Genomic DNA, 23,590 nt, shown 5'->3' on the forward strand with positions numbered 1-23,590 from the left:
TGAATCAAGTAAAATTCTTGCTTTATGGGGGGTAGTATTCTTTAAGGAGAGCTAAACATTTATGCAGCTGTAAGGAACATAAATATGACTATCATTGCAGTAAAGTGGTACAGTTTATGCCTAGACCTCCTAAAATAGTGGGCTGTCATTTTTTTCAGATAACGAGATGGAACTACAGTTTTGATAAGGGAGAGGAACAAAAAGAGGAAGAATGAAGAGTTAAAAAAAAAAAAAAATCAGGTTCTCCTGATTCTGTTACATGAATGTTCTAATTCACAAAATTTTGGGTTTAGTTTTAGCAGGAAAAAGTGATCTGTTCAACACTGTCATCCCTAGGTGTAAGCATCCATCTGTAGACTCCAAGCAGGTCCATCTGTAGACTCCAAGCAGGTCCTAGTGCTTTTTTTAAATGACACAATTTCAAAAGTATAATAAATAAATTAATTCCAGCATAGGGAAGGGAAGAAATGTCATCAGATTGAGTCTATTGATTCCGCTTTTATTGCTCAAAACTGCTGCAGTTCATAAAATGCAGTTTTACAGTCTATTAGTCCATAATGTGGGTTATGTCCTTTGGAGACTTACGTTCAAAGATAAATGCAGTAGTTCAGAAAGATCTATATTGCGGTTCTGGGAAAAGGGTTCAAGGATTATTTAAGTGCTTTTTACTGTGTTTCAAAAGGAAAAGCGTTGGAGGGGAGAAGTTACCAGCAGCTTCAAAGACGGGGAAGGAAATTAGCAATGGGAGAGTCAGTTTGTCGTTCAGCAAATGGCTTAATTTCCTTGGAGGTGAGGAAAATATTTTACTGTAACACAACTGGCCTTGAAAGATTGTTTTTTAATTGTTCTTGACCAAAAAAACCCTAGCATTTGTGTTAGTGGCACATGCTAAGACTTCTTACAGTGCGTCAAGAGGCTCTGTTGACTGTAACTGTAACATGGGATTGGGAAAGAGCTGCTACCATAAGCAAATGCCCCCTGTGATGTTGCATAAAAAAAAAGATTTCTTTTCATCTTAAATCTATTTAAGTGATGTTCCCATATTGCTCCTATTGGGAAGTTGTTGTGATTTTCAGTGCTATGAAATTAAAATGCATTTATAAACTGCATCTATTAGTGCTTATTATTTATGCTCATGCTGGCAGGGTCCCAGCGCTTAAGAACATCTTTCCATTCTCCAGTTTTATCTGGCAGCACTGTTGCAGGAGTGATATCTCTTCTTTTGGGTTTTGGTATGTTGTTTTCATCTCTCATTCAAGAGGTTTCTCATCACTCTTGCAGTTACAGTTGCCTTTGCTTGTTCTCTATCTCGGTTTAATTCATTCTTTCTCGAACAAAGGTGGCCAGATCCATATGCATCTTTGCTGGTGAGGTTTTACTGGTGCTTTGGGCAGTAGTAGTAATTGCATTAGAAATACCTGACACTTTCTGTGATGGTGTTTGTCTCTGTTCCCATGATGTTTGGTTGGTCCTCGGTTGGTCTGTCACCAGCTAATACGTACATACCTTACCTTTTCTGTCTGCTGCTAGGCTCCCACTTTACAAAAGAAATTCTCCTTGGCTCCCTTTGGATTATCTAGTGATTTATATTCAATGCCTTTCCTTCTTTGTTATCCTTGATATGAAGAATCATTCCTTCTCTACCCGTAGCCCCCCATATAGTGTTCCAGCCTGCAATTGTGTTGGCAATGCCTCCCAACTTTTCCCATGAAAAAAGTATCTTGTTAGAACTAGCCTACTTTGACCAAGGATACTACTTAGATAAGATCAGCCTCATGACTAATCTTTGAGGAACTGCAGTATGAATTACACAGTTAAATACTGTCTGTCTTGAAAACATGCCTTTTATGCAACTTCCCCACCTGTTTTGCTCTCTATTTAAAGCAACTAAAAACTCTTTTGCAATTTGTTTCAGTTTCTAACCCAGATTTATTTCTGACATTTCTACAATAAGATGTACATACTAAGCTGGAATGTTCACCACCAGTAGGGTGTTGCCACACAAATAATAATTTAATAATATCATAACCATAATTCCACAAATATTTCATAATTTTCATAGGTTCAAAATGCTTTGCAGTTTGCATAATTCTGAAATAAGGCCGAAAGAAGTACTGCATTTTCAGACTCAAATCAAATGAAATTATCCTCAAATTCAGCTATAATTTTACCTTAATGCATTATAATTCAGATGTCAGCTTTTTCTTCCATAATTTGATTCTGCTTGGCTATTAGGATCACTAAGCACTTACTCTGTTTTATTGCTCTTAGATGAAATAAATTAGGCTGTATAGCAATATAAAAGATAATATTCATTGTTATAAATTTGGCATTTACACAAATGAAACATCTTAAATTCTCCCTTCATCTGTTTTAAATTAAGTATGAGTTTTAAATCACTTGTTCTGATTGAGAGCAAGCACTGTGTCGTGGAAAGGAAGAGACTGTGGACAATCAGAAAAGCAGACTGAGACTCCGATCATGGCATTCATTATTGTTGTTGGGAAACAATGTTAAACAAAAATTGATTGCATTCATGTAAAGGGTAGAGAAACCTGCCATGAGATACTACTATGTTAAGAGTCTGAGAATGATTTTGAACAGATGGGAAAGTAAGAGTAACAAACACAGTATTTCAAATTGCTCCTGTGTGGTGGTAGCTAGCTCTTGTAAGAAAAGAGGCCTTAAATCAGTGTGGGTTTACGTAATATGTGTAATGAATTTGTATTCAGTTTTAGGCATGACCTCCCTTTATGGTTGCCTTTTTCAATTTGGGTTGTAATTGTGTACTTAATTTTCACCCTAAAATATTTCCTTTTAACACTGATTCTCTTCATCTCATTCCTTATTTAATTCTCACTGTAATCTCTCTAATCCTTTTTATGGGTAGAAAGAAAACACATGCAAGTAAAACAACCTCTGTTCTTAGATTTAACAGTCTTAATTTAATGTTTGCTAACTCTATTGAGGATATTGCTTACTCCAGAATAACTATCATTACTGAAATGAAACCTTGTTTCTTGCAGACAGTCTTCTATCGTGCGGCGTGAAATGAGAAGACAACTTCAGTTGTCATAGTTTTAGCATGTCCTGTAAATTGCCACATTTTGAAAAACTGTGATTTAGAATTTTAGACAAATCAGTTACGGATGATACAATTTCAAATCTAGATACAGTTCTGGTGGCGAGTTGTTTTAATGAAAGCAAGTTACATGAAAACATGTTAGCAGGCTGTTTCTGACTTGTACATCATTCCTGATGTGCAAAGAATAAGAAACGTGCTTCTTTTTAACAGTGTTCATGATCTTCCTGTGTAGCCCAGATACCCATTACCACTTTTCAGTGTCTTTTCTGTGTACCACCCTCTAAATCTGTGTTTTCCTACAACTTCAGTTCTGTCTTTCCACTGTGATATTCTTTTTGCTGTTCAATGTAACACATTTTCTTTCGCCCTTTTCCTCCATCAAGTCTTCCCATATGAAGTTTGACTTCAGGCTAGCCCTTTCTGCCTCAGATTCCTCAATGAATCTTTGGTCCCTTGGAAGCTCTACTACTGCCTCCAAAAGACGTTCCTTTTAGCCTCATCAGGTCATATTATGTTCTTGCAGAATTCCTTGTCTGACTGCTCTAGTCCACCCACTCAATCCATTCTCTGCTCTGTAGGCATCATTGGTTTGTTGGTCTTTAACCACCTTCATCAAAATCCTGTTCCCACAGCATTACACTTTCATTGGGTTCTTCCTTAACTGTAATATCCACTCATTTGATCTTTGGGTGAGAAATATCTGTTGTTAACCAACTGGCTTGTGGTCTTAAGAGTTTGTTAATCTGAGTGTGCCTCGGCCTTGCTGTAAACAACTAACCTGCTGAAGTTCTGCAGTGCTTCTTCCTTCTTGGTGCTTTGCTATTTGCATCTTTCACAGGTAACACTGTACTCTTTTTCTCCAGGTTTACTTCCATGTTCTTTGTGGTCCCAACTAGACACTGACTGACTGCAGATAGAAATGTCACCCTTTAAAATCAGAAAGGGATCCTTTCTAGGCAAGACAAACACATTGAATTATCTGTTCTGCAAGCCTTGCATAACACCTGCAGTGCAGTAAGTCTGGGGGTGGGTGTACTAGGTGATTCTTCTCCTGTCTCTCGTATTTGTGACTTCTAGGGCAGCTAGTGCTATAGAGGCAGTGCAGATCAGCCCGCTGTCTCAAAGGGCTTCTACTCTGCAAGATGAGCTGGAGGAGGAAGAAGCTGGTTTGGGCTCTACCCTATACCAGTAAGCAGTCATGTAACCATACTGTAGTGTTATTTCTTTGTAAGGAAACTAGAATAGCAAAATGTCCCATTTTGGAAGGTTTCATTAGCAGAATTTAAAACCTTGCATTAATGATAATTCTTTCAAGTTACTGTGCAAACCCAGTTCTCTTTAATTACATCTGGTAAAATACTCATTTAAAGTTGAATCCAGAATATTAATATGGAACTGTGTATGTTGGGGCTTTAAAGGAGGGAGTTTGTGAGCTACAGAATTGCCTAAAGCAAGAGCATAAATTGCATTCTTCATATGCTTTTCTAAGTACTTATGTATAACAAACTTTCTTGGGAAGATGTACGGGGCAGTAGTATTTTTTGAGCCTTTGTCTTTGTTATGTTGTTAAAAACTTTCACACTAGATTATAGGTGTATATCCTGGATACATATGTCTGTAAATAGATGTGAGCTTCATGAAGTTCAACAAGGACAAGTGCAAGGTCCTGCACCTGGGTTGGGACAAGCCCCAGTATCAATACAGACTGGTGGATGATGAGATTGAGAACAGCCCTGTGGAGAGGAACTTGGCAATACTGGTGAGTGAAAAATTGGATCTGAGCTGGTAATGTGTATTTGCTGCCCAGAAAGATAGCTGTTGCCCAGAGTAGTTGTGGAAGCCCCATCCCTGGAAGTGTTCAAGGCTAGGTTGGATGGGACTTTGAGCAACCCAGTCTAGTGTGAGGTGTCCCTGTCCATGGCAGGGGGGGGTGGAACTGTATGATCTTAAGGTCCTTTCCAACCTGAACCATTCTGTGATTCTGTAGTGCTGCAATTCTGTGATATACTGGGTAGACTTATGTTCTGGTTTTAACTGGGATACAGTTAATTTTCTTCCTAGTAGCTGGTACAGTGCTGTGTTTTGATATTAGTCTGAGAAGAATAATACTCTGGTGTTTCAGTTGTTCCTGATGAGTAGTCTTTACTTAAAATGATGGACTTCCCAGTTTCCTGTGCTCTGCCAGTGAGGAGGGGCATAAGAAGCCAGGAGGGTGCAGAGACAAGACACCTGACCCAAAATAGCCGGAGGATATTCCATACCACAGCACGTCATGCCCAGTGTATAAACTGGAGGGAGTTACCCAGAAGGGACCGATTGCTGCTAGACTCAGGCTGGATATTGATCAGTGGGTGCTGAGCAATTGTGTTGTGCATCACTTGGGTAGGGGATTTTTTGTTGTTTTATTCCCCCCCCACCTCCCTTTCGTTATTATTGTTGTTTTTACTAGTATATTTTACTTCATGTCAGTTATTAACCTGTTCTTATCTCAGTCCATGGGTTTTCCCTTTTTTCAATTCTGCTTTGTATCCCACAGCAGGAGGGGAGCATGGGTGGCTGGCTGGTACTTAGTTGCCAGCTGGGATTAAACCGTGGCACCTTCCCAGACAAACTGAGCATTTCCCCTGTATTATGGTCTTCAGAGAGTAGCAAAGAGCAAGTTTTAAATTATCCCCTATTTTTCCTTTAGTAGAGTAATTCACCTTTTCAGTCATTGTGCTCTTTGTCCTATTCTCACATTTTCTGGGCTCAAAACATTTCAGACAGAACGTCAAAAGAGGAGAAAACCCCACACCTTTTGGAAACAAAAAAGGTATAAATCAAATTTTAATTCAGCTATTACCTGTGTAATAATCATTCAAATATCCAGGTTCCTGTATTCTGCAGTAACTGTGTGGATGTGGTATTGTATAGGCTATATTTGGCTTTGCCTTCAAAGCCCCTTGGCAGCACTCCAGCGATCCTCAGTGACATTCCTCTTGCATCGCTGGGTTGTGTAACAGGCACTTAAGTCTGAAGTAGCCTTTCAAAGTGGTGCTTTGAAGTAAATAAGTCACAGAGAGTGCTACTGCAATTCCAGCAGTAGCGATGCAGTGCTATACCTGCCAAATCATCGAGCCCAAGACTGTTCATTTCAGGGCAGTGGAAGTCTCGCAAATGCATTCTACCTTCGTGCGTGTTGCACATGACAACCCCTTGTTACCAAGAAGTCTGTTTTCGGTCATATCAGAAGTGACTGTTTTTACTTTACACTGTTTTAGAAGGAAGGGTTTTTTGGTTAATTATCTTTAAAAAAGTATTAGTACTATGCTGTTACGTTCCAACTTCTTTTTTTTCTTCTGCCGGTGTTTAAAGAGCTGTGGACTAGGAAGAAATAGATTAAAAAATGTTCCCTGCATCGTATCCCGATCACCTCTTGCACTCTAGAAAATCTGCAAAAGAATCCCTAAGATAATAGGGAAAAAGTTATCTTTTTCCTTTCTCTTCTTGATGTGAAATCAGGAGAAAAGTTTCTATTCATTTAGCTTATCATATCGTCACAGAAGTTAAAAACAGGACTATATACTGTTGAATGCTAGATCAGTTATTCAGCAGACCAGGCACAACAGTTTGCTGCGTGACTGATGACATTCTCAGATCCATTTTATGCTCTTCAGTTATCTTTGAAATTTAATCTCCATGTATGTGCATTAGAAGTATATAGCATTCAAAGCTCAGAGTCTGCCTGTGGTAGAGGTGAGTACTCCATGATGTCCAATCTTTTAAAGCAATTTGATCTTCAGTATGATAGTCAAAACTTCTTTCCTGTCAAGTAAATGACAGGATGTTGTATATTTAGCTGTTGAGAATGTTGAAAGTATTGCAAACCTGATTATTTTGTAGAAACAATTGAGCCTTCATGCTGATGTTCCACTGTAAGTAAAGAGACCAAGATTTTCAAAGCTACCCATTATTAGCATGTACTTTAGCTTGACAGCCTGACCTAGCACCTGTAAAATGCTCATGCTGTGAAAGCTTGGTGCTTGACACCATAAATTATAAATGATGACCCTGTGGAAGAAGTGACAGACTGACGCAGTGAAAGAGAGAATTACGAAGCTGAAAAACATTAAACTGGCTGTCTGTGTGGATGTTTAATCAGAGAAGATAAGAAACATTTTATCATTGTGAATATAAACCCAGCATGTCTCTGGGAATATATGTCGGAAGTGAACAGCTCTTCTTCTAGTAAGTTGCATTTACTTGGGTATATTTTTGAGGCTCTGCATTAAAAAAAAAGGAAAACATTCAGTATAGGCAAATGTTAACCTCACGTTTTCTGAGTTGCCTTTGTGCCCCTTCCTGGATAATTCTTTTCATGAGAGTTCTGCTAAACTCTTTTTCTGTACATCATGGTCATTTTTAGGCTACAGCAGTACAGCCATCTATATTAAATATTTAACTTCAAAAGTAGGTAACTTATCAAGCAAATGAGATGCAACTTCAGGAAGCAAAGGAAAAAAAACCATTTTGATTGAGAGCATTGACACTTTTGAAAGTCATGACTGCTTCTGCTTTGATACACGTACAGCTTGTGGCTATACTGATGACTTACCTTAGCTGCTGACAGGTAAAATCATCACTAATCACACCACCTTTAACAAGCAGGAAAAATACAACCGTAGGTTTGATAGCCCTCCCTTATCGCCTGTATGTCACTTGCTTTCTTAGGTCATTAGCAAGATCAGGGAGCATATCTTTATCATTGGAGTATGAAATATTGACTTCATCCTGCTTATATGGCATTGGCATAGATCTGTAATGCATAATAATGATATGTCCTGTCACTTTTGGGGGCTCATTTATATGACTTGTGGATAAATTCTGAGTGGTGGTTCAGATGGGGATTGAACAGCTATGCTCTTTTACCCTCTGTACCACTTCATACAGACATTGTTGGCATTATTGTTAGTTTGGGAAAGCAGGGTAGTCAAGATGTGCCATTTGTGGGCTATATGAGCTTTTTGCTTTCTGTATTTTAGCTTTTCTGACTACAAAATAGGAATGGCCCCGTTTCAGTTTATGATGTAAAAATATGGGTTGAATGTAAGTAAACTCTTATTTAGCTGCCTAGAGTTAAGAGTTTACACTGAACTACAGAAGCAGTAGAAAATCGGAATGGCTTTAAGATGACAGAAGGTAGATTTATATTAGCTATTAGGAAGGAGTTCTTCACTGTGAGGGTGGTGAGACACTGGAGCAGGCTTCCCAGAGAAGCTGTGGCTGCCCCATCCCTGTCAGTGTTCAAGGCGAGGTTGGACACAGGGGCATGGAGCAACCTGGTCTGGTGGATTTGCCTGAATGTCAGAGTTTCAGACTCCTGATTCTTGCTCTCAGCCAGTCAGAAGCAGCGTGCTCTGCAGCTGACTGCATCTGTGAGAACACCCTCGAGGGCCCTGCCAAAAAGCCTGAACTTGTCCCTTGCCTCAGTTCTTGAGCTAGAGCTCAAACAGCTCTTTACGGGGCTGTGTTGCCAGTCAAGCACGAACTCTTTAGTTGCTTCAGCCTTTGTACTTCTAATGTCTGTCTATGCTGTTCCTCTGAGTCACCAAACAGCTAATTTTTCATTATGGTTATTAAGTAGCTGCTTGAGTAAGCAGTGGCCATCTGTCTTCCCAGTCCCCATTTGTCACTTCGTCAGCTGTTCTCTTCAAAACTTCTTTCTATAAAGGAACTGTTGTGGAAAAGTCTGTATTGATTCTGGTTCTCACTCCACTTGGAAAGAAACAGATGACCAGATTGAAAGGTGCTTTTGTATCAACCTTCCCAGTTATGCTTGGGGAGAAGGCAACAAACCTGCAATACTATTTCATATAATAGGGAGGCTAGGTCTTTGGATCAGTGCAGTGGATGAAGGAATTGGATGTCTCAGGTGGGTTTTATTATCCTTTTGAACTCCTATGGGAAGTTTCTGTCTATCTTGAAGAGGGAGGTTAACAGCGAAGTGGAGAACATTAAATCATCATGATGTCCCTGCACATGGCATGAAGGTTGGAACTAGATGTTCTTAAGGTCCTTTCCAGCCCTAACTACTCTATGATTCCACAACCAAAGTCCCAATCTAATAGGATTGACTTCAACACACAAGTAATATATACTTTACTAGTGCAAAGACAGATAAATCAGTTTGTCTGAATTTCACTTGTTTCTAATTTCCCTAATGTAGATAGATTAATAAACAGAGCTAACAAAACTGCCAGGTAGTCATGTTCATTTAGAAAAACCTGCCCAGTAGTCTGCTGTTGACATGAATGTGTTGGTGAATTGAATATCAATTAGCTTTTTAAAGTTGGAATGAAACTATTACATAGGGCAGCTGGGATCCTACCATAATTTTGTGACTTCTGTTTTTATCAGGGCTATCTCTTGACCTTCTTGTATCTCGCACATGAAACCAAAAGGTTAGGAAAATAGTACAGCTATCTGACATAAAAAGGCTCTGGTGCTATTTTCTGGACCTGCGAACAACATTAATTTATCTGACTTCATTTTAACAGCAATCCCTGCTGAAAATCAGTATCTTAGAAATGAAAGCTGAGTCAGTAGTTAAGAACACACTGTTCCCTGGTACCAAATGCTCCGATTTTCCTATCTTACTCTTTGTGAGAAGTCCATTATAGCAGTCTGCTTCTACCTACCAAGACGTATTCTTCAGTTCTGTGTTCACTGCCTCTTCTGCAGGGGTGGTATTGCATTGCTAGTGCCTTCTGATGCATTACAAACGTAGGAATTCATCCCTTCTGGACTATCTATGGATTTGAGAGCCTCCTCCTGTCCTGCTCCCCTGTTTGGAAGTGCATTGTTCAATTAAACAATTTTGAAATCACTTTGACACTGCTCTCAGGGAAAAGTCTGTGTTATAGGCTAGAAGATGTAGGATATTACCTGTTCATTCTCAGTTCCACAGTTACCTGATGAAAGCTTGGCAGTTCATCTGTTTCTGAAGTAAACCCATTTCTTTTAGGTGTGAATATGCTTTTTACTTAAGGAATTTTATTTTTCCTCAAGCTTGTGGATAAGACTCCCACTGGAGAAGCAAGCATTTATGTTAGACCTCAATCTACATAATATTTATAGGGCAAAACATCATGTCAAGTGGTACAATATGCAGTTAAGATTTAATTGTGTGAAATTTGTAATTGTGAATATTATCCCAGAAAGATTTTGGTGCAGAGATTGTCATCTATTTATGTACTGACAGATAGATTTTCTACATGCTGGGTTCGTTTGGTGCTACTGAATGTATTTGGGTTGATTTCCAAGGCTCCGCCTGGTATTGGTGAAATGAGCATGGAACCTGCCTTCCTGGGGAAGGCCATATCTTTTACTGACTGGTGTCACATGCCTGTGACTCATAAATTGTTTAATTTCTCCTCTTTCTTTGTAATATCTGTATTATGAAAACGGGGATTAAAATTGTGTGGTAAGACAGCACATTGATGTGTGAAAGAAAGTGTTATCCTAGTAGAATAACCATTGAAAGATTTCTGTCCATCATAAGTTGCTTTAGAGAGACATTTACCATGATAGTGGTCATATATGCATGTGCAGAAAAACCATTAAAGCATGGACCGATGCATCGGTGTGGAGAGTCTCTAGTTGCACTTCTGATGGAGATCATCACACAGGCAATCTTTTTCTCAGTTCTATTGTAAAACAGCAGAAAAGGTAATTTCTCTTTCCTGTATTCATGTGTTTGTTGCTTCTTTTACACCAGAGAAATTAGTTTTTCACAAGATACTTTGCACAGGAAGCTGCCACAAACATTTCATATGTTGGCTTAAATAATTGCAAAGGCTAACAGTTGGCCAAATAGTATCTATTTTAATGTACTGACACTACTTCAGGAGTGAATGCTGCCTATTACATGTTGTCTAAACAGAAAAAAATGTTCTTTTAAATGAAAGCATCTAGCCATAATTGACCAGTTTTCATAATTAATCAGTTTTATTTTGTTTGTTTCTTTGTTGCTTTATTTGTTTGTTTGGAATTTTTTGGTAAGAAGTATTTTAACGCTATTCTGATGCTATTAAATGCTTAATGTTATTAAAGCCAAGCAACAAAAATAATGGAAATAAACCCAGAACATAATATTTTGCTCAAATTTCTTTTGGGTGTGGAAATTGTTTGTGAAAATGTCTGTTTCAGGTTTTTTTATCTTACCGTGTCTTAAGCTTCAAGTTTATAAAACAGATGTTTGAATTTGTCCAATATTTCAAATATTTCCTGATCCTGAAATTAAAAAAAAGTAAGTATCAATAATGTTATTTAAAATAGAGGAGTGGTAGGTATAGTATGTTCAATGGGCTGTGTATAGGTTGTAAATTGTAAGCTATAATGATTGCTTATCAGAGCATTTGATAGGTGTTCATAGTATTGGGATTGCTTATTTTACAGTAAAGTGACATTAGGAAGGAAATACATATGCTCTTGTTCGAATGAGAAATGTTTGCGCTTGGATACTTCAAACGCTGAAGTTAACTTAGTTTGTCAGCCTTTTAGTGACAAATAGGCACAGACTTACCACTTTTCTTAAATCCTGCTGCCAGAAACATAACTCTTAACAATACTAAAGCCACAGTAAATGCAGTAGGTAACTAGCTGGCTATTTGTTCTAATTATGTTTTTTTATCATTGAAATAAGACATAATGACTGGTATCTATTGCTCACCGATAGTGAAAGCCTGGAAGGGTAGACTTTTATGACTGTCAAAATTGAGAATGATAATTTTAACATTTATTTTTAGATAACAAAGGTTTAAACATGAAGTAGACAATTTACGAAGTCTTAAAAGATGCTGGTAGATGACAAATACTTTAATCTTTTTGTGCTGTAGAAGTCATAAAATGAATTAAGCCTACTTGCACAGTTGTGAGTGTCAAGTATTGCTGGGTTTAACTCAGATTACCTTTTTTTTGTTTTTAAATCCTTTGCAAGTGCTGAAACACAGGTGTTTTTTTTTTTCATTCTACCATGACTACATGCCTTGTTATTTGGAAATAATTGTAAAATTGCATTCTTGTTAGTAAATATAAGTTGAGTGGATGTTCATATAACTCCTTGTTGCACAGATATAATTATATACGGTGTTCATGACTTGTTTTTCTCAAACAATGTGATGATACAGTCAGGGATCAGTTGGCATGAGCAACGAATATAAAAGTACAGTTGGTTTGTGAAGCTAGTGGCTTATTTCTTCCTTCTACCTTTATAGACTCTGCTGGAAAGTATGTGGAGCTGAAAATACAGATACTTGGCAAATGAATTACAAACAGAAAGGAACGTGTAAGCTTGCAGAAGTGATATGTCCTATCCACTTAATTCTTCACATGAAATACCATATAGTTCCAAGGTTCCATTAGTTTCTCCTTTCATTTTTACGACCTTGAGGGGTTTGACAGTATATGGAATAATGGTACCAAAGATACAGTTGGAATCAGTTGCTTCTGCCTCCATCAGTTCTCTTAGTAGGTTCAAGGTTTACTCTTTCATTTTAAATAATTACATAAACTAGATCCCTCAGTGTGGTGACTTTATGATTTTAGGTAGCAAGATCAGCGTTTGGTTTACTTGCTTATTTACATGGTACAGTTGAATAAAAATCTACATTTAATAATACAAGTTCAGTAAAGTCTTCCACCAAAACAGCACAAGAACATAATAAATCACAGCTTCATCTAGATTTTTCTGTTTAACCCTTTAATGCAGTGAAGTTACTCTGTTGTGTCTGAGGGCTCTGCAGTGGTTGGTGATGCTGATAATAATAGAGAGTAAAGGGATTCATGTTGATTTTTCAAGTGGGAATGGAAGAAAGGCAATGTGAAAAAGAATAATGTAAAACTGAAGTTTTTGGTATGAAAATATTGGCTTGCATTCTGGTGAGAGATGGAGCAGTAGGATTACAGCCTTCCACTCTCAGGAGAACATGTATGTTTGGACGTAATGTACGGAAAGGATAATTATATTGGCTCTGAAATAGCAGGAGCACTATGAAAGTGTAGGAAAGCATGAAATGATACAGCAAAGAGCATAAATTTTAATTTAATTTAAAAAATGATCTTACTAAGAAATAGGCAGTAAGGTTCTGTAGGGAAAAAGGTTGTATAAAAGAGGTGGGTAGTGGTGTTTTATGTAAAAGGAACCACTGTTTGTTTTAATCTTGTTAGCTCAGAGCCACAGGATTTGAAATGATATCTATCCAGGTGGTAGTAGGGAACAGTAAGACTGAAACAGGTAAGTGAATCAAATTAGGAACTAGGGTAAGTTGTCCCTTAAGCATCTGTATGCAATGCATGGAAAGAAGAATTGCACTGTGGGGGGAATTAGTTTTTGAAGGTGCTCACTGGAGAGCTCATGTAACTCAGAGTAAAACACCACCAAGTTAAAAGATGGGCAGTTATCCAACATAAAAACATAAAGCAGCCAGTCTAATGATGTTGCAAACTCTTAGGGCTGAGAAGGTGAATTTATCAGGAATGAGATGTTGCATTTTGTACATGAAAGATTATTCTGACCAGTTCTCGTTCCTTAGAGTTGAATTTTGATCACATGGTTGCGTGAGTGCTTAAATGTGAAAACGAAAACAGTGGAAAGTGGAAATATGTCTTTCAATTTCTTGATTGGGGAATCAAAAAAGGCCAGTTTTAGAGAACAGCTCAACCTACATGAGGTATGTTAGGTAAATAGGTGTTACATTAGGTAACGTGAAAGCAGAAACTGGAAGTACGAACACTTGTAATAAGTAATAAAAAGAGAGGGTATATGTGGAAATAAATACACATTAGAAAACAAGAAGTATAGAAAATTGTAAATAGGAAGCGAATATATTAGGTAAAAGCCCAAGTGTCACAACACTCAGGATAATGGGAATTTCTCTATTGTATTATAGATAAAAATGTTAATGTGAATGGTATTGAACTGTATTAGAAAGATGCAGAAAATAGGGTGTTCAGACTTGAGAAAATTAGAAATCGGTGATTTACTTGCATAACATGAAGAATATGAAGTACTCCCCATCTGGTGTAAGTAATTCTCTTCCAAGAGTCCTGAAAGAATTGGCTGAGGAGATCTCTGGGCTACTCATGGTAAATTTAATGAGTTTTGGGACTTTGGGAATTCAAGAATATTGGAAGAGCGTAGGTGTTAGAGTACTGGTTTGAAAAGGGAAGCACCATTAACCAGGTAACTAGATTTTTGTAAAAATCACTGTATTGGAGAGGATTGGAGAAGTCATTTACCTCCCTTGCCTCAAGGCAACATGAGATTATGTAGAAACAGGCCTGACAGTGTTTACAGTGTCTTAAAAGCCTCCCATAGAGGAGATTCCCTAGCTTCCCAATTAGTCAAAGCTATCCTTCTTCTTTACAACTGTAGGGGTAGTAAGGATTTTCCTGAAGTCTAACATAAAACTCTTACAAATGCTGGAGAGAGAGGAAGGATTACTTTATATTTTGCTGGCTATAATCCTGTTTATCTCAGTCAAACAGCGTTGGTGATACTTTGTTTACTGTATGATTTGCTATGACTCCTATATACTTTCCCAGCAGAATAGCTATCTAGACAGGTGCTCCTCATGCTTTATTACTGCATCTCATTAATCTTGCCTAAACCAGATAGCTGTTGCATGCAAAATAATGGAAATGATGGGAAAGGATTCAACTGGCACTTATTTAATGAATGCCAGTTCCTTTGTTTTATGGGAAACAAACCTAGTATAAAATCCCAGGCATTTAAATAGTGTTTCCCAGTTGATTACATGTTAATTGCCAGAGGGCACTTGCCTATTTCTCTCTTCTTTCTGTCCTCCTCAGGCAGACAAGGCACAGAGGTAATATGTTTAGATTTTGTATAGTATGATAAAATATCACAAAGTGATATTTACCTTCTGACAGCTAAAAGCTTACCAAATTTCTTAGTAAATGGCTTTAAAAAAGCCCGAGGTCAGAGAAACCTCAGAGTAGTTTTCAGTGACTGTGAAATCACAGAATTTGAGGTTCAAAATCCTAATTTCTAACCGGTCAGCATTTTTCATTAGTAACATGGAAATAAATATCAAATCAATAGCTGACAAAAGACAAGTAAAGAAAGAAAGATGGTGTGTGGACAGGAAACAGCCTTTATCACTTTGTAAAGGTCAGCTCTAAGAAGTACGACTGGTTTTAATATAAACAAATGGGTCTTTGTACATTCAAGAACAAAAATGCAACCCAAACTGAAAAATAACGATGGAGAGGAGTGATTCTGTAAAGGACAGTGAACTTGATAGACTTTAGTGCCTGTGAGTGCAGTGCTGCAGTCAAAAATAGGCTAATGTGATCTCAGATATATAAACGGGATATAAAAATAGGCAGGGTTCTTTATTATAATATATATGTTTGGAGGGAATTATTTCAGAATACTGCAGGTGATCCTATTTTTCTATTCTGTTTTCTTGGCGAATCTTTGGTTTACCCACCATAGCTGTAACGAGCGGGAGATCAAGCTGGGTGATCTCGTGGCCTATTCTGAGGCTGGACTATGATTCCGTATGATTGGCCACAATCCTTTGTTCATTTAAAAGTGTTAGGTCAGTCTGCCTGAAGATGTGGGAAGAAAGAAAAGAAAGTGGGGAAATGAATGCTTGGGAAGCTTTGTCCTTGGTTGTGCCGACAAGATTGTAGAGATCATCTTCAGAACAGCATTTTGGAATTAGATTTAAAATTCCACACTGTCCTTGGAGTTCTGCTCATCGTAATTTTAAATAAAACAGTTCTCTCAGGACCAGGCAAAACCTCTGAAAAGATTAATTTCAGTTGTAAAGTCTAATAATAGCAGTGTAAGATATGTCCAGGAAAAAAAAAGGAAACTGGAGCTCAGTATGTCATAATGAGTTATAATAATGTAATCTATATTAAAGTATGTACTGAAAAACAAAGATAAATACTTAAATTCTAAGTATGAACAGGGCACTTAATATGTCTGCAGATGTATGCTTAATTTCATGTATTATTATTAGGCAAGTTACAGTATTCTTAACTCAGTTATTTAAGGAAGGACATGAAAGTGCTCAATCTAAGTTCCTTCTATCGGAAAATATTACTTTAAAGGACCTTTGAGTTGATATTGAATCGTGGCGTGACTTCGTAGTGGCAGACCTATACTATTTCACTCTTGTTCACTCTGCAAGTTTTATACTCTATGTTGTCTCAGAATGGCTGTTACAAGTGGAGATGGGGTATCAAAAATGTCAGTAACATTGCTTAGTTTCAACCAATTTATTTACAGCTTCCCCCTCTCCCCCCCCATGTCAGTTCAAGAAACATACTTTTGCTTATGCTGGCAGCTAATGTCTGTGATGGTTGTAGTGTATGAAGTCTAACATAGGAGGAATGAGACTTTTTATGGCACATAGAGGACTAAATAAATAAATGGAGGGACAAGGGTCGTTCCCGCTTCCATTAACATTTTAGGGAAGTTTCTCATCTTAAGCATCATACATGTAACATCCGTTACCTGTTTTTAGCCTCTTTGCAATGGCAAAACACTCCATCCCTGACAGTGTTCAAGGCCAGGCTGGGCAGCGCCTTGGGTGACATAGTCTAGGGTGAGGTATCCCCTGCTCATAGCAGGGGTGTTGGAACCAGATGATCTTTTAAGGTCCTTTCCTATCTATTCTATGATTCTATGAATTGCCAATTCTCTTGAAACTTTTACTGGTTTGCACTCAGAAGAGAGGCATTCACTCCTGTTTGTAATTTCAGATGTGTCCATGTGGGCATTCTTCTTAGTCTGGGTTTCTTTGGCAGAAAAATGTTTTTGCCAAGGAGCTGTGAGTTGGAAGCTTCTTGGCAGTGTAAATTTGTCTGCCATCAGGTCTGTGCTGCTGGGGATTGACTGCTTCTTAATTACCTCATTTAAAGATAGCTTGGGTATCTCTGTCCCACGCTGAAGTCTATCATGTAGATATTTCTGAATCACTGAAGTGTATGCAGATTTTATTACTTTATTCATGTCCTCATTTGTATAGCCAGCCCTGATGATTTTACCATTTTACTGGGGTTTGTATTTCTTTGCTATAATGTTTACTTGATCTGCCAGTATTTGCTTATTTTTGACTGATAATAATTTCATGTCTTTTAATGCAAGTACTGTTGGAAAAAACAGTGAGAACTTTTATGATTTTCATTTCTGAGTCTGAAGGTGATAGCATTCTATGCAGGTGATAGCATCCTAATTCTGATTAAGAGTGTGGTGGGTTGAATCCTCAGGTTTGAAGTTCTAACAGATTTCATGGCTATAAGCAAGCATATGTAAGCATACAAGAAGCTTGGTATGTAAAATGTATCAAAAATCGTATTTTAACAAAACCTAGTGATTTGGTAAATGTATATCCTCGCATGGCAGGGGAGCTGGAACTGGATGATTTTTACAGTCCCTTCCAGCCCATTCCGTTCTATGATTCTATGGTTATGGTTCAACTAAATTTAAACCTAGCATGCTTTCAGTGATGGATTTACTCTAGCTCTTAATTTTTAATGTATAGCTTTGAGCTTTGAAGTAGTGCTTGATTAATTTGGGCAAGGAATTAATTAATTCAAGCTCCACTGAAGAAAAGAGTTATTTTTCCTTGCTGTATTCTGGGGCCTGTTCTGTGGAAGTATTGTTTTTGATTACGTGGACAACATATACTAAATCATGGTCCTGCTGCCACAGAAGCTTTAAGGAATTAACGTATCAGACTAGCAGTGCTTAAGTAGCAAGGTATAACTTTAGCTGAAAACAGTATATTTACAAGGAGTCTGCTGGCTAGAGAGAGGTGGGGAGGAGAGATGGAGAGAATAAATCAAACTCCTAAGGGGAACTGAAATACTCTGAAGGCATTTGGCCTTCTCTATGAGAAGGGGATAGCTGAACCCAGCAGCTTCATTCTTTTGGAGGTGACAGGTCCCCAGTACATTTGAAATTGAAAGTTTGCACAGGAAACTTCTGCATCACAGGCCAAATAGGAAGATGCTTTTTTGACTCTTCAACAAGTGTATGGTAGCCTGGTGCAAGTAGAAAATACTGTAGCAGCTGTAAACTCAGCTTTTTAAGTAAGCAGAAGGCAGCAATGGGCTCAGTGGAAATAGTGATTTCTTCTTTTTTATTTCTTAAAGTAAAATAGAGCTTGTAAAAAAAAAGTTTATCTTCAAGTTAATCACGAAGCTTCATAAGCTGGTGCAGTGGTGACAAAGTGGAGAGCAGAATGCTGCCCTTTTCAATATCCTTTTTAAAATGTCATTACTTTCTTCAAATAAATCATTAAACTTTTATTTGGTGAATGTTGAGCTTGTTACCTGACTGTGAATTTGCTGATAAGACTATTTCAGTTTCAGGTTAAAAGTCAACATACAGTTAAATATAGAGGAACTCCAGTTGTCACTAATACAAAAGACAAAGGAAGATGCTAGGTATACTTTCCTCTAATAAGCTGGCAAGCTCATATGGTTCCCCTGCCAAGGTGCCTTTTCCACAAGGCAAAAAACCATGACCTGGCTTCTGCTATTGCTGCTGTACCGCTTTACAGAAACACATGACAGATGACTGAACACTGATAGTTTGGACAGATAAGAGGTGGAAGATAGTGCACAACAGCATAACCCCCCTCTCAAACATATGGGTAGTAGTGTCATATTCCAAACTAATAGGTTCATTTTTCTCCATCATTTAACCATCCAAGGAAGAACTAGAATTTGTGGGCTGTAAGGAGGAACTCAGTGTTCAAAACATACCCACTTGATAGTTAAAATAAATTGCTCTATACAATACTTAATTTTATGTTTAAAACCTAAATTTACAGTTCTTAGAGGGTCAGATGAAACAATTCCATTAGAGGGCAGTAGTACATGTAGGTACAATGTCTTGTGTATTAAATACTTAGTTTGCAGTTAGCTTCCTTAGCACTGTGAGCTGTAATTTTTGCAATATTAAAGGAAAAATGAAGCTAATGTAATTTAACATACTAAGATAGTGCAGAAATATTTTTAATATACAAACACAATAATGCACATCCTTTCTAATATATATTGAAAAACCAAAATTAATGTGGCAGAAGTGATTCAAAATATGCATAGCTGCTTTCAGCGTTGGGATATTCCAGCTGCAATATCAACTCTAAAGTTCTTAGTCTCTGTTTTTTTTCTGAATTATACAATTTGTATATTGTATAACTTTATTTCTGGTTTCTTTTAAAACACTTTTTGAAACTCTGTTTTTCTTTGCTTTATATGCTTTAATGTTTAAGTCCATGTGTAAACCTAGATTTCTGGGCAAGCAATTGCAGAAAAGGGCATACCTGTTCAGGCACCTTTTAATGATTAAGCATCATTAATGTACTGTGATTTTGCAGTGATTTCTTGCAAAGGATTTAGGTTTTTTTATGAGTTATATCTTCTGAGACATTTGATAATGAAATGTAAGCCATGAAAACCACAATGTTTAGATTCTGGTTTTATTCATACTCTGACATTTTATTTGTTTTAATAGCTTTAAGCAGGCATACTTGGCTAATATGGCTAATTCAATTCATAACCTGTTTAATACTTGATGTTGCATGTGTCTAACTAAGCAATACTGCAAACATACCATTTCTTTTTCCATTTTCAGTTGTGTTACTTGACACTACAGCTGTCCTTGGAGAACTAGGATGGAAAACATTTCCTTTAAATGGGGTAAGTCACCATTTTGGTTTTATTGTCTGGATTTTGGCATTCTGACACTCGGGAAGTGAATGCCTGTTATACCTGGGTGGGTGTTCTTGCTATCAGAATGATTTTAGTTCTCATGACTGGAGCAGCCTGTACTGTAAGTAGGAACAACAGTTGTGAAAATAATGTGAGTACACATTGTTATGCCCGTTTCTTGCTTTTCTGCGTGTTAAGAATATGTCTTACTTTAAATCTAACTGTTACACATCATAAAGTTCCATATTAAAAATGTCTATGCTAAAGGAATGCTAGGACTACATTTTTCATGCAATAAAAGGAGAAATAATTTTTGATATTCTAACTTGAAACAGAACTAATAATTTACATGAGGATTAGGATAGACTTTAGCATCTGATAAAATGGTGTCAGGTTGGCTAAATCAGAAGAACATTATGAATTTGTTAATATCATTAAATCAGTTTAAATATTTATAGAATAGTTTTGTGGGCCTTTTTCTTCCTGCACTGACCATTCTAGTTTGAAGTTCGCTCTTCTAGTTTAGTGTCTTACATGGGTTCACTATACTGTAACTAAAGGTTGCCAGGAGGCACGCACTTGACATTGTGTACAGGGCCCCAGAGTGTTAGTGGTGTCTGGTATACTTGGAGATGGCTTGGCAGGTGAGGCACAGGTGAAGGAGCATTTTCACTCTGAATTTCAGCCATCAGTGCTTTGCCAGTGGCTACACTGACAAAACCCGTCTTCTCTTTCCCCCCAGGTAATGCATCTAGCAGGATTTCAGAGGTAACTGTAGTTTCACTTTATAAGTGAGATACAATATGCTGGAGCATTTAACACCTATTGTATCGGCTTCAAGTTCTGATGTCACTGTGATTATCACTTCTTTTTATATTAGCTGGCATTGTCTCTACATTCTTGTGTATGAGGCATACAATTACTTGCTTCTCTGAAATGAGCTCAGAAAATACTGCTTTTCTGAGTGAAAAAAATCTGTGTATTTTTAGTTATTTTATTTCTTGTGATCTGTTCCAGAAGGAAGTAGGAGCTGTCTATCCTCAGAACCTTAATAATCCATTTCCATAAAATGTCGTCTGTGGTTTTGCCCTCAGGGATTTCAAGCAATGTGGCATTTCTTAATCTCAGCCTGTTTTCAACTTTATGGATTACTCTTTTTCAGAGTTTTCCAGTTCTTTATAGTCCTAGATGAAATCTCAGTGTGTCACAGATCATTCCATGTTTTACATTTGGTATGCAGGCTCATGCAGTCTGAGTTATAATTCTGAAGTCTTATTCCCTTCCAAAATTCTAGATAAAGCGAATGCTGTCATATACCATGATGAGAAATGGTATATGTGAGGAGTTTTTTGCTCTAGCTTTGTGATGAGCTCCACCGAATTGAACAGGCATTTGGAAAGCATACAAGATGTAATTCCATTTATTCGATGAATTCTTAAAAGCTTTAGTTATTCCAGTAAAACCAGTCACAAATAAACAAGCACAAAATCCAAGTTGATTTCAGACGTAACTATTACAACATATCTATTTTGGTTGGTCATATGGAAAATTAACGTGAGTTTTGCAAAACAAAGAGGTTTTCAGGTATCTTGGGACCTTTGCTGTGTTTTTAAGAATTGGCTGTGCTTACCAGAATGCAGGTTTACGTTTGAGTCAGTACTTGGGATTCAGTTATTAGGGATTTTCCCAAATAGGTACAATTCAGTTGTTGAAGAAGTAGCTGGAGTCAGTAAATGGGAGAAATGTGGTTTGTAGCTTGAGGAAAATATACAGAATAAGGCTTCCTGGGAATTTAATAGGCAGAAGGGCCTAGAGTGAAAAATGTGAGATGAGCTGGGTAAATAGTTAAGAGAAGCGCACGTGTACTTTTAACTTGGGGAGAAAATACGTGTAAACTGTTGATGAATTAGCCTGAGCTGTAAATGGCATAAAGATTCATGTGCACTAAACCAAGTCAGTTTTTGAACAAACTACTGGGGAAGTTGTACAGCTGAGAATCCATGATTCGGAGAAGCATGATCCATTTAAGAAAGAGACTGTAAGATGTTGGTGACACACAGCAGGAGATGACAGGATGAGAGGCAAACAGGGTCCTCCATTTCTCACAGTGGAATGAAGGAAAACGCCTTAGGTCAGAAGGCTGCTGTGAGCAGTAGGACCTAGTGGCACTGCTGCTCCTCTGAAATGGTGCAGAAAGAATGAACAAAGAGAAAACCCCATATAAATACTGGAGACAAATTACTTACATGAAGTGAGTTATTTCTCTGAGAGTTATGCAGAACTTTTGATTAAAATCAGTAATTGCTAATTTTTCAGAGTCAGTGTCATTCTGACAAACTGCATTAAAATATACCAAACGTACATGTTGGTTTAGATACTTGAACATAGTGAAGAATTGCATAAAGCTATTAAAATATGAAGAGTCACATTACTTTGGCTTATAAAATATTGAATATGCTAAAATTAAAACTAAACTAGAATATATTTCTAAACTGTTTTGATACAGTTTATTTCTTTCCCAGTTTTATTCTGGGATTCTGTACCTTACACAAAGGTAACAAGGAAACTGAGCATACAAGTGCTCATGTAATTAACAGAATATGACGTTTCTATGCTTCTTCATGCCACTTTTGTATGTAGTCTCTGCAGCAAAAGGTCAATATTCATGCTAATTATTATTTGATTCTTATTAAAATGTAAGGCAGAACAGTGCTTGTGGGATCATCTAATAACTTCTGTAATACTGATCTAGTAAAGAACAGTAAAATTGTCTTTCTAAATCTCGCACAAACATCAGAGATGTTATTATATGTCCACAGTCCTATCTAATCCAAGTTACTTATCTGTTCTAATATAATTCAGAATACGGCATAATTATCCTCCACCTCCTCCATTTCCTTTGTCCTCCGTCCTCCATCTCCTCCATCCGCCATGTCCTCCATCATCCGTATCCTCAGTCCTCCATCCTCCATCACTTCCATCCTCCATCTCCTCCGTTCTCCGTCCTCCATCTCCTCTGTCCTGCATCTTCCGTATCCTCCGTCCTCCATTCTCCATCTCCTCAGTCCTCCGTCCTCCATCTTCCATCTCCCCCGTCCTCCATCTTCCATCTCCTCCGTCCTCCACCCTCCATCTCGTCCATCCTCCACCTCCTCCGTCCTCCATCCTCCATCTCCTCCGTCCTCCATCCTCCACCTCCTCCATCTCCTCCGTTCTCCGTCCTCCATCTCCTCCGTCCTCCATCTCCTCCGTCCTCCATCTCCTCCGTCCTCCATCTCCTCCGTCCTCCATCTCCTCCGTCCTCCATCTCCTCCGTCCTCCATCTCCTCCGTCCTCCATCTCCTCCGTCCTCCATCTCCTCCGTCCTCCATCTCCTCCGTCCTCCATCTCCTCCGTCCTCCATCTCCTCCGTCCTCCATCTCCTCCGTCCTCCGTCCTCCATCTCCTCCGTCCTCCGTCCTCCATCTCCTCCGTCCTCCGTCCTCCATCTCCTCCGTCCTCCGTCCTCCATCTCCTCCGTCCTCCGTCCTCCATCTCCTCCGTCCTCCACCTCCTCCGTCCTCCGTCCTCCACCTCCTCCGTCCTCCGTCCTCCACCTCCTCCCGTCCTCCGTCCTCCACCTCCTCCGTCCTCCGTCCTCCACCTCCTCCGTCCTCCGTCCTCACCTCCTCCGTCCTCCGTCCTCCACCTCCTCCGTCCTCCGTCCTCCACCTCCTCCGTCCTCCGTCCTCCACCTCCTCCGTCCTCCGTCCTCCACCTCCTCCG

The 23,590-nt window shown here is 38.3% G+C and overlaps 1 protein-coding gene across 9 annotated transcripts in view; it reads left to right on the forward strand.

Annotated features, from left to right (window-relative positions):
- LOC133218675 (ephrin type-A receptor 6) overlaps positions 1-23,590 on the forward strand; it is a 472,741-nt gene that overhangs the window by 17,028 nt on the left and 432,123 nt on the right. For 8 of the 9 annotated variants that reach the window (XM_061365351.1, XM_061365341.1, XM_061365344.1 and 5 more), the window contains exon 2: positions 19,749-19,813. The exons of the other annotated variant lie outside the window; for it this stretch is intronic. In XM_061365351.1, the coding sequence (XP_061221335.1) occupies positions 19,749-19,813 (65 nt within the window). The remainder of the gene's footprint in view (positions 1-19,748; positions 19,814-23,590) is intronic. 9 annotated transcript variants of the gene reach the window in all.

The sequence above is a fragment of the Neopsephotus bourkii genome, unplaced genomic scaffold (genome assembly GCF_033783945.1).
Source record: "Neopsephotus bourkii isolate Nb327-2 ecotype Australia unplaced genomic scaffold, CSIRO-AGI_Nbou_v1 NB_1287, whole genome shotgun sequence".
Classification (NCBI taxonomy): Eukaryota; Metazoa; Chordata; class Aves; order Psittaciformes; family Psittacidae; genus Neopsephotus; species Neopsephotus bourkii.